Genomic DNA, 12,583 nt, shown 5'->3' with positions numbered 1-12,583 from the left:
CGTTGATTGGGATTATGTCGGCCGGCCGTGGCATGCAATCGAGGAGGGTTCGTCAACCTCGTGACTCCAAACTCAAGAGCGACGTCCAGTCAACGACGTTGACGCCATACTTGTAAGACTCCGTCGACGCCATACTTGTAAGACTCCGTCAACGCCGTCCCTGCCATGGCGTCGACCTCTCTCTCTCTCTCTCTCTCTTAGATCACGGAGAACACATTATGGTTGATTGATTGCCAGATCTGTGATGTCTTCTTCACTTTCGGCAAGCACTTAACCTGCATCATGCTTTGGAGTATTCTACAGAAGACGAATAAATTGCATGAGTCTCCAGGTGCTATTGTTTGGTCGGCGGATCTTCAAATAACCACAGTTCGGAAAAGCTGAAGTTATGTTGTTGATAATCCTCTCATAAGGAAACTAATTGATGGATAAAAGATTTAGGCTTCACCTAAATATATGGTGCGAACCTAAATGAAGATTGAAACTTTTTAATAGTTGGGATAGCTCTTTTTTTTCGTGATTTCATGAATCTTATTGTCGAATATTTGCAACATAATGGCAAATAATGCTTTTTCTGTACTAGATTAATTGGATTTATGCTGCTGCTGCTGCTGCTACTACTACTACTATTATTATTGTATGCATCCAATGACTCAATCTAACATGCACAAATTTGAATTAATTGAGGGTTTTTTCTATGCTTAATTTGGATAAATTTTGGACATAAAAAAACTTGGCTATGATACTATTTGGGCATAAAACAGGAGAGCAGACATGCAATTAAAGACATGATGTTGTGGGCATGGCAAGGAGACTGGTTGCTAAGATTGCAACCTTTTGATGTAGAAATCTGAATGCCATGGCACATTTCTGCTGGGAAATAATTGACTGCAGTGTCTTTATTTTTGGGGTTTATGATTAACTAAATATATAGGATTGACACATTTAAGTGTCTCTGTGATTCTACTCTGACATAAAACTATGTGTAGAAATTTATTACAGACTCATTGTGTTGAAGGAACATTGTACTGCCATACAATCTATGGGGCCTCATGAGTGCAATCTGCAGCAAGCTGCCCTTTTCATCCTCTATATGTTCTCTACAGTAGTGAACTTGACTGGTTTTGATATTTGATGGAGGTTTTCCTCAATTTGACATTGTCTTGATATTATGAGAGCCTATTAAGGGGGAAAAAAGAAAAATCTAATGATAGCTTCTCCACAATAATACCAAAATAGAAAAAAATGATGTTTAGAGCTCTATATGATGATTAGGTCAAGTATTCACTGACCTACTGCCACTAGATTGCTTCATCTACCTACCAAATAGACTTCTTTCACCTAGTATTCACATAATTCCTTTTTTTTAATAATAAAAAAAAGACTTCTTTCAACTAAAGAAGAATGCTTGTAGTTTGAATAAAAAGAAAAGAATGATTGTATTTTAGATTGTAGCTTCAAGACAACGAGTGGATTTTGGATTAGTGACTCGTGGTCCTCATTGACTATATGGATATTTTTCTCTATATAATATATGGAACATTGAAATCTCTTATACTGTCTTTATTAAAGTTGAAAACACAAAGAATGTTGTACAATGTTATTTAAACTAATCCATGAACAATTTAAATTTTTGTTCAGTAAAAAAGAACTTGTGAGAGCACAGTTCATATTCATGTTGTCAAAGAACAAACATGCTGTTAAGCAACCAATCAAGAATCGCAGCAAAACCTGGTGTGTGTCTGCTTAAATAACTAACCAGGGAAAGCAACCCAATCTGCTACGAAAGAAAAGAGGCTGATGCCGAGGAACAAGCTAAATCCTTTGCCTTAATAACCAGTACATGAGGACAAGGACACCAACATAGGGAAGAAGACTGGTTGTATCTGGAAATATGGATCATTTAATCACAACAGACGGAGAAATAGGTGGACATGTTGCCCAGCAGAAAACGTGAGAAATTATACATATTATGGAATCTAATATGATGGGCTATCGGTAAGGTGATTTACGATAAGCTAATGTAATAATCACAAGCGTGAGTTGATCTTTTTCCATCTATAATACTTGGAAGATCCAGTTCATTGCATAATAACTTCTGACCATGGGGATTCCCTCCAGCTTCTTTACTTTCACAGCTCAAGCATCAGCAAGCACGGATCCAGTGAGATCTACTTTACTGTCCTGGCATGCATGGATAGCAGCGCAGACGTCATTTTTCTGGAGGAAATTCTCAGCATTGATCAGGATTAGGGGGCCATATTCGAGGACCATTTTCTTGCACTGAGAAAAAAAGAAAAGCCAAAGTCATTTCAGTCATGTTGATAATCAATAGGCAAACTATGGTGAAATATTTCACTGAATTTAGTTGAAACCAATAGAAAATTCCACCTAGAACCAAATGAACGGAAAACACCATCACTCAAGTGTTGGAAAGTTCACAAGACGAAATCAATCATCACAAAAGCAAAAAAGAGCAAAGACATGTCAACTCCGATGGAATTTTGTAGTACACTAGTTTGAATTTGAGAAGCAAAATGCCATATGATATTACAACTACAAAACAGATGAATATTGGAAAACTCACCTTTTTGGCATAATTCCCCATTTTATTGCATCCTTTCAGAAGTATCTCAATCACTTCAAGCTGAAAATTTTCCAGAGACATGATTGTAGTCAGCATTTAGTAGAGAATAAGTCAGCATTTAGCAAACTCCAAAACTCTGGTGCAGTCGAACTGTCAAAGACTAAGCTTCCCAGTAGGATGTTCAACGAAATATATATCATAGAAAAGCATAAATTAAGTTGAAATGTGTGATGTAATATGCAAGAAGCACCCAATGATTTACAAGAAAGCCAATAAAATAAATATTTTATCAAAATGACTAAAAGTATACTAATAGCTAGTTCTATGCAAAACATAGCCTAGAAGCACCATAACAAAGTTTTGTAAATACCATAAGATCACTGATTACCATTGTAAATGGAAAAAAAACTGTTTTATCATGATGAAGGTATAAAATAATACGTTCACTTGTTGTTGTGATTTTATCTCAAAATTTTAGTTGATAGAATGTCTTCTCACAAATTTTAACTGAAGAAATTGTGTCTTCTACAAAGGCTTCATTGAAGAAGGGAGAGGGTTTGTTATCTAAAGTTTTTGGAACACAAAGAGATCTCTGACTAGATTTTTGGTGAGTAATTAGCACCTATAAATATATATTTTAATCCCAAAACCATTATTTTCTTTTTCACTCTTCTTCAACATGTTTCTCATTCTTTAGAGGAACAATGATATCCCTCTTCAGATAAGCTCAAATATTACATCAGGCAAAAAATTTAATAAAAGATAGCTGGGTTAAATTTCAAGTCCTTCAAATGATCTTGGGAAATAACAAAAACCAGTTGGAAGGCTGATTGACAGCAAACCAAAAACTTCTTTAAATCCATCAATTATGGCATCGTACGGCACCTTGGATGATAACTATGGATATCCAATCAATACAGGCATGATGCACAATTCACTAGTCTTTACAAGATTTCATGATATATTAATACTGCACATCCAGTGGGGCAATGATGCACAGATAATACTGATTTAAAAATCCATGGTTTGAACTTAAAAGAGATGACAGCAAGTCTTTTTCTGTGATTAAGATAGCATATAACAACGAAAGACATATCTTAACTATGAAGAGAACAGCTATGGTTCTTGGGGTGGGGAAATGTGGTCAGGTATGTTTCTACAGCAATCAGGGATCTGGTAGCGCAAAGGATTTATCAATACCTGTCTGTCAGGATCTGTCAGTTTGGTAAGAATCTCTGCGACAATATTATGGCAAAGGGAGCAAGCATCATCATTCTTTGGCAGATTCACCAGTACAGCCTCCCCACAGAGATTCACCTTTTCACATAATTGCTCTGGACTTATTGTTGAAAGCTCCACGAAAAGAATTGGGACATAGTAATCTACCAATGAAAGACACTGCCAGAAAAAAGAAATCGTTTCAGAAAACAACAAGGCAAACATAGTCATCATATTTATACTAAACTTTACAATCATATGTGTATGGTTTCTACCGGAGAAGTTAGCATACCTGTCGTTTCAAAGAATGCAGCTGGGAACATGTTTCGTGAAGTCTACTGATAATCAGAGTTTGAGTTTCATTTTCACCAAGATAGTTTATAACCTGGGATGCATATTCTTCACAAAGAGTACATAACTTTTCATTCCTGCCAATATTACTCTCACTTTGTACCTCATTATCCACATGCACAGCTGGAAGAAAAAGAACGATTTCAATCAACCATACAAGAATATTCCTGATTCATATGATGGAAATGTGAAATATAGTTTCAAAATGGATGGAATTGGCATATCAACTATTTATCTAAAACAAACCAAATCAACAACTTACCAAAGACATCCATGGTAGCCGAACTTCTGGCATTTGCTGAGATAAAACTGACTACCAGCATAAGAAGTAAAAAACTTAATCTTGAATCCATAATTCCCTGTTACATAAGCAAAATAAAAGGTTTATTTGTTGCGATTCAACAACTCAGCAAAATATATCTGTATGCCTACCATCATGGGCATATATCAAAATCATCCATATCAGGTCACTGACAAATATTCAGTACCCTTTGAGTTTTTAATAAATTATGTGACAAGAAAAAGCCCACGTATAAGAAAAATTAAAAGAACACATAAATCACTATAAATTGCCAATAATCTAGACTAAATAGATACATTAAGAGCCACTAAAACAAGAAACAGAAAAAGGCCACATCATCATCAAAATTTAACTAGCTTGAGGGAAATAAAATTTAGTACTATTACTTTAAAGTTCAGTGAAGCAATCCCCAGAAAAAAAAAGAGAGAGAATATATATCTTAACCTAGCATGAAGGGTTGATAAACTCATAATATCATTTTCAAGTCAACTATCAAAGATATGCGACTGATGCAGATATTCTGATTAAGATGGTGAAGCTCATTGTTAGAGTAAGACAAACTGGACTATGTTATTGTTAATCTCAAAATTTCCATCTCCTCTACACTCTTTAGTATGAGGTCATGTCATATGAGAGTAGTGTCAGTTTCTATTCTCTGATATCTAGCCAAACATGATTCTTGTTTACTCACTAATATAAGTGATGGACCCTTCAGTTACTTTTAGACTTCCATTTCTATAGGGTCAAAGCCCTTATGTGCAACATATGAAAATGATCCATAAAACAGCCCAGTCAGACATGTTTTATTTTCCAGATCATATTTTTGAATGGAAATCCACAGAAATAAATAAAATTATATAATAATGTAACAGAATTAAAGACATCAACTGCAATAGGGGACTGGTTCGAAGTACGGTATAAATTCATAGATCATCACATACAGAGCACATACTATTCCATATGTCCTAAAGAATCAATGAATTTCAACATTGCAATCGTTGGACATCCTTCCCATGTTATATAAACAGTGTTTTGACAAGTTGCAGAGAATAAAAACCCTACACGACTAGATAACAGTTTTCTTTATTTAATCAATGCAAATGACCTCTATTAAACTTTCAAATATCTTAAATTTTTCATTTTATAAGGATCACTTGGTTTCAAATAAATCTCCAAGAAGACATTAACAGAAAAAGTATAGACTTATCACTTCCATTAAGAAAAAGTTCAATAAAATTATTGGTAGCGCTGTCATCACAAGCATAAAAGGCACATGAAACTTCGCAGTTTATAGAACAAACCAGAAAATATTATCAGGACGAATTTTCTACTACTAGATGATTTATAAAGTTAAGCAAGCAGAACAACATCTTCGCTTTCTTGCTAATAGATCCTTTTTCCCCTGAATCAAGCTACCCAAATAATAAGATATACAATCATACTCATCATGAGAAAACATCAACCGGGAGGACTCTTCCATCCCAACTATCGAATAGAAACGATCAATTTGATATCCTAAGCAGCTAATCCCATGTCGATCTCAATTCCAAGTTCAATTAACTCAAACTAAGAGGGGGAGATCGTAGACCTTCAATATCTCTATGAAGGGGCAGTACCCTGCTCACAAACCTGTCGACACAACTCGACTTCCATATGCATGGATCGAGGAGGTATTGAGAACGACGGATCTATACAAGAGATAGTACCTGGGGTATCGGCTTGTCTCTTTCCACTACTCGGATCAGATGCCGGCGGAAGAGAAGACGACGATGAGTCGAATCCTTTGCTGCTTCTTCTAATGGTTGGTTTTGGGGTCGTTGGAAAAAGCAAGCGTGACGGCTCACAAGAGATGAGGCCGAGATGCCGTAACTAATTATATTTCCGAAAAGGCTTCCTATGCATCTTTCATTACCAACATTATCTACCTGTCCTATTATTGGAAACCCCGATGGCCCCACCAGAGGGATTGCGTCCAATTTTTTGGGTTGTCATATACTCATTAGTCAGATGGCGTACACGCTTAATTATGTTGCCGAAAAGACTTCCTATCTATCGATGTTTACCAACATTGTTCACCTGCCCCATGATTGGAGAGACTGGTGGCCCCACGAGAAGGGTTTGCCTCCAATTTGTTGGGTTGCCATTTACTCGTTAGTTAGCGCGGTAACAAAAGAAAAACAAATATTGACCAACATAAACAACTATCTTTTATCCGTGCGTTATTTGGGTACCCGCATTTCTTACCTGCTTTGTGACTGGACAATAATTGGATCCCACAAAAACAGTTCATTATATGTCTCCTACGTGTTGGGGGTGCTGTGCTCACATTAGTTAGTCAAAAGAAGACAATTGGCTGTTCTTTTTTTATTTTCATTTGATTTCTAAATTTAAATTTAGCACAGTAATATTATCCTACTAATAAATCTTGCACACATTGTATTTAATCTTTAAATCAACTAAAAAACTTCAATTAACAATAATTTTCTTTAAAAAATAATAAATATATTTTCAAAAAAATGTTTATAATATATATTAGCCCCTATAAAGTCAGATTAGTTAGCCTAATAATAAAAGGAGAAAAATGATATATATATATATATATATATATATATATATATATATATAACTCGATTTCTAATTTAAATTTAGCACACATATATAAGGCATATGTACATTGTCTTTAATTTTTAAAGGTCTAGATAATTACAACATTGAAAGTTCGATAGAAATTAAATTTGTAAAAAATATTATATATTTTTAGATATTTTCTTAAAAATATATTTTTTTAATATTAAAATATATTTTCATGACGTTAAATGGTGTACAACAATGCACTAATCCAAAAAATATATATGTTATAAGAGCCTCTATAAAATCATATTAGGTAGCTTAATAACAATAGGAGAAAAATGACTAACATAAACATAGAAGGAAAAATTGCCATATTTTTTTCACTTTATTTCTAATTTTAAATATATCACAATACATTAGTCATAGTTACATTGTAATTATTAAAGATCTGGATGGTTACAATGTTGAAACCTCAATTGGTATTAATTTTCTTAAAAATATTATATATATTAAAATAATTAACATCTTATGTATGTTATATTAGCCTCTATAATGTCACATTAGTTAGCTTAATAACACAAAAAGGAAAATGGCTAACAAAAACCTAGAAGGCCAAATTGTCATATTGTTTACAGTTGATTTCAAATTTTATATTTAGCACATATATAAAACATACATTGTATTTAATCTTTAAAGGTCTTGATAATTACACATAAAAATCATAATTAAAATTATTATTTTTACATATATGTATATGTGTGCGTGCATGTGTGTATTATATTAACCTCTATAGTAATAACAAAATATGGAAAATAGCTAATTATCCTTTTTTTCACTTCATTTCCAAATTTAGATTTAGGAGATATATATATATATATATATATATATATATATATATATATATATGTAATACTTTTAAAATTTGCATGCATTGTATTTCCAAACTCATCTTTTTTATGTCCCTAAAGAAATTTAAACTTGATTAAAGTTTCTAGGCATGCAATAGAAGATAAACTATATAAAATTCATACTCCATATACTCCTCCATTTTCCATTCTCCTCATTATTACTTTCAAAAGCTTAAGACTCCAAGTAAAAGCTAGTTTAGATAAATTTAAGAATTGTCAAAAAAATTGCAATATATTTCTATAAATTACATTAGTTTATTTTTGTCTGCTAAATATTATTATTTTTAAATAGTGACTAATGTTTTGAGATTGTTTGCTATATTAATGACAACTTCTTTGGTGCATAATAATTGTAACTTTTAGTCACACTTAAATAAATAATAATAATAATAATAAATTTTTTTTTTTCTAAAATGAAAAAAATGGATGGTTTGATGAAATTTTGGAAAGATCAATATATACCATCTTATCTCTAAAAATATATTATCTATTTTTGTGATTTTAAATCAGATCACCAACATTAGAAAGAAGCAATCCTACCATTATATGGAGATTATCCTCTACTAAGCATTATCTCAACTATTTAGAACCCTCTTTCTTCTTCTTTTTCTCTTTCCCACTGCCATTTCTCACCCTCCTCTCAACTTTTCTCTCCTTTCTCATCATTTCCTTGATATTTATCATTATCTTCTTTCTTGAGCCATTTAACCCAAAAACCACATCACCTTTTGGCAGTTTAATAAGACCCTACAAAGGCAGCCCATAAAAGTTTAGGTCAACCTATTATATTTTAGGATCAATTAAGCCATAAATTCCACAAAAATTTAGCAAATAATGTTTGATGACACCAAAGCCAAGTTCTGTGTATGTTTGATTTGCAAGATAGATGACAGATGACATCATTGTTTGTAGAGCAATCCTAATACTTTCTTACACTTGAATCATACACCTTGGTAGTCAATTATGTCATGCACAAGACACTTCTACTGACAATAAGACATGAAGCCTGCTCCAAATGAGAGCTATAGTTTTCAACCCAAGCCCAATCAACAATATCTTCCTTCATTCAATGCTGAAGACTTCTTAATGGAGAAGACTTCAGAGAGTAAAATAATAATACTAAGCTCTTCAGACAGTTTCTTTGAGGGAAAGCTTCAGGCAACATGTTCAACTTTCATTTGTCAAAGAGGAAAAACATGATGATGAGTTATTATCAGGGATCTGATTCTCTTTCATTTGTCAGAGTGGCAACATGTTCAACTTTGTGATTCAGTCATCATACAAGTCATCCAAGATCTTATACTAAAGAGTTTGGCAGTCATCCATTGATATATTGACCAAGCGACCAAATGCAGAAGATGAGTTTGATAGGCCATATATTATCAAGTAGGGAAAAGAATTTGGAGTCTCATTTTCTACAAATTTATATCATGGATCTTGTTCTCATTGTGTATGTTTTGTTTCTGAACCTTTCTTCCGCTTTCAGAAGCAAAATTTTAGCTTTGGAAATCTTTGAAACAATAGCACAGTTCAAGGAAACCATGCATATTTTACCAATTCATTCCATAGCTTTTGTCTTCCTACTTCTGAGAATAATGAATACACAGAATGTTAATACTCACAAGCAGAGCCTAAGTTTTGTTTTCAAGTTGCTACTTCTGTTTCTGAAAATTTCTGTTTCTTGATATGCAAACTCTTAGCCTTCAGAATTTCTAATATTTGTATGCCTACATCTTAAAACAATAAAATTATAGAATGTAAATGCAAACAGAAGTTAAATCTTGTATTCGAGGTGCTTATTTTTTCCATGAAATTTTGTTTCTTGAGATATAAAATCTTAGACCCCAAAATTTTTTATTTTTTGTACTCTTTCTTCTGAAAACTATGAAATCACACAGTGCAAGTAATCACAAACAGAGTTTAAATCTTGTTTTCAGGGAGCTAATTTGGTTTCCAATTTTTTCTGTTTCTTGAGACGCAAAATGGCAGCTTTCATAAATTTTACATTTTCGTATTGTTACTTCTGAAAACAATGAAATTACATAATGTAAATAATCACAAACAGAGCCTAATGATTCCTCTAAAAATGTAACATTTTATTTTTAGAGAGAGATGTTATGAATTATCACGTTCCACGATTAATGGTAAGATCATTCTTGACAACCAAATGCGCGATAAAGATATATTACCTTCGAGACAAAAGAAATGAATTTCATGACTCGAATGTTAATTATAAATCATAAAAGATATTATCATAATGCTAATACTCATCCATATATTTCTTTTGATACTATTCAATCCCCTAAAATAAGTTTCTTTATGATCCACTTTGCTATGAGATTACTTGCAAGTTAATCCATCCCTTTCTCCCTTCTTAGCCTTTGGAGCAGCCCAACAATGATGCAATTTGATCATGAAACAGAGAGGAATATTCCAGTTGCAGCACAATTGCATCACTTTCCTTCCATGCTCAAGTGTTTGAAAAGCTAATAGAAACAAAGATAAGATGTCCTTGACTCTCCATTATGTACTACTCAAATAAAAAAGACAGACTTGTCATTTCATTCTTAATTGACCTACAGTGCTCAAATCTGTTTCTTTGGCTTGCTATCAACTGTAGGATTGAATATGACATGGGAGTCTTGGGATTGGGTAGTAAAAATAAGTCCATCTCTAGCTCCAAGAAGCTCTTAACATATTCCTTCCATTATGACTATGTTCTACTTGTAGTATAGATTAAATGGGCCCTGACATGGAGTATTTTTTTAGTGTTGAGAGAGAGAGAGAGAGAGACCATGATCACATGGTTCCAACTTGAATGCATATGATTCAGTGACCATCCATGTCTTGATATCAGTCTCTTGTTGACCTACTTGTTGGTGTCATCCTAATGAGGCACTTATAGTGGCTTGATCCACTCCATGAGTTATATTTTAGATTATCATATTCTCACTAGAATAGAGTCAATATATACAATACAGCCTTGTTATTAATACTGTAAAGTTTTCTCAAATTTCAACTCCTAAGAGAAAATTATGATTGGAAGAGAGGCTAACAATGCTAGAAAAACTTGCCAAAACTCATTGTAACTTCAAGGAATTATCCAAGTTTACAGTGCCTCCATGCTTTATTACAAGAATAATTGTGTGATAGCCATGAGTGAGGCTATTGTAGAAGAATAAACTTCTTTGTAAGATTATGAATTTGGACATTCTCAGCAAATAGAAAGATTATTTCCATGACTTGTGTAATTCATGGTAAAAAAAAACAAAAGCTTCTAATAAAAATGTCAGAAGCCAAGCAATCCTCTCTACATGTGCAAAGTCTATATTTATAACCAGACCTCACTGTGTTGTTTAATACATCCTTCAAACCAGCAAAGCATTCATTTGTGTGAGGTACGTACGGATTTCAATTTTTAGCTCATCACTGTCCTCCCTTCTTCTTCTTCTTCTTCTTCTTCTTCTTCTTCTTCTTTCTTCCTCAGCACAGCCAAAGATGATCCCCATTAGCTCAGATCTCCACACAGGCTCAAACCAAAGCAAGCAGGATGACAAACTCTGCTGCAGGCTCCTCTTTAAGGAGAGGTCAGTGGCCAACCCTTCCTTTAGAGTCTACTATGGAATGGCGTCCGGGGCTGTGCCATTCCAGTGGGAGTCTCAGCCTGGAACCCCCAAGCACGTCAGCTCCACCGCTGCGCTCCCTCCCCTCACCCCTCCCCCCTCCTACTTCTACACCCCCAGGAGCAAGAGCTCCATGAAGTCCTGCAAGTCCAGCTTCATCCGCGCCATGCTCCCCAAGCTCAGCCTAAGGAAGGTCCACATCTCGCCTTCCTCGTCCCTCCCCTCGTCTTCCTCTTCCTTGAGCCCGCTGTCGTACTTCTCGGCCGTCGGCTATCGCGAGGAGCCCGAGGACGGGCCGCCTGAGTCAACCTTGTGCTTTGGGATGCGACGCAGGGCCGCGCCGGTGAAGAAGGCGCTCTTGTCGGTCGTCGGACATGGTTGCGGCCGACGTACCGCTGCTTAATGGTCTGACATCGAACACCTTGTGGTCTTCGCTAACGAAGCAAGTCTCATCTGCTGCCCAAAGCAAGAGGAAGGAGGTGAAGTGTTTGTCCAAGTTGCTGTAATAATGTGGGACTGATAGCTTGTGTCTTCGTCACCACCACCTTCTATTCTGTATCATTTTCTTGTTACATGTAAGCTGTGATGACAAAAATACCAATTCATGGTGAGGTCTGCTCTCTCACCACAATTACTGTCATCATAAGATTGTGCTGGTTGTATCAAATTGTTGGTGGCCAAAGCAAATTGCTTGATGCATTTCTGTGAAGTTTTACATTATTTCTTTTGGAGAAAAAACAGTGCAGGAAAGTGTTTTTAAGATACAAGAAGATTTCAAGGTAAGTGAAGAAGTATATTGGAAGAATTAGGAACAGAAAGGACAAGGGGTCAACAAAAAGAAGGAAAGAACAGGGACAAAGAGGGAGACACTCATAACTGATCCCAGAAACATCAAGAGAGGAAAGGTTGGATGCAGCTTCCACCCCAATATTTAATTCTATGGTAAATGTTCAGGAATCTCTCTCTCTCTCTCTCTCTCTCTCTCTCTCTCTCTCTCTTGTTGAAATTAAGTACAGGGAAATTT

General features: G+C 34.7%; 2 protein-coding genes across 2 annotated transcripts; one reads left to right on the top strand and one right to left on the bottom strand.

The window, feature by feature from the left end:
- Positions 1–1,864: 1,864 nt before the first annotated feature.
- Positions 1,865–6,345, bottom strand: LOC103999748 (uncharacterized). The gene is made up of 6 exons (XM_009421584.3): positions 6,164–6,345; positions 4,419–4,515; positions 4,098–4,279; positions 3,788–3,985; positions 2,588–2,647; positions 1,865–2,283 (listed from the first exon to the last, which is right to left on the bottom strand). Exons 2-6 carry the CDS (start codon positions 4,507–4,509, stop codon positions 2,140–2,142), a joined length of 675 nt encoding a protein of 224 aa, XP_009419859.2. The 5' UTR covers positions 4,510–4,515; positions 6,164–6,345; the 3' UTR covers positions 1,865–2,139.
- Positions 6,346–11,434: 5,089 nt separating this feature from the next.
- Positions 11,435–11,962, top strand: LOC135671140 (uncharacterized). Its single transcript, XM_065179092.1, has one exon. The coding sequence runs from the start codon at positions 11,435–11,437 to the stop codon at positions 11,960–11,962; it is 528 nt and encodes a 175-aa protein (XP_065035164.1).
- The last annotated feature ends 621 nt before the right edge of the window (positions 11,963–12,583 follow it).

Source organism: Musa acuminata, unplaced genomic scaffold (genome assembly GCF_036884655.1).
Source record: "Musa acuminata AAA Group cultivar baxijiao unplaced genomic scaffold, Cavendish_Baxijiao_AAA HiC_scaffold_1138, whole genome shotgun sequence".
Lineage (NCBI taxonomy): Eukaryota > Viridiplantae > Streptophyta > Magnoliopsida > Zingiberales > Musaceae > Musa > Musa acuminata.
This window is presented reverse-complemented; position numbering and strand designations above follow the sequence as displayed.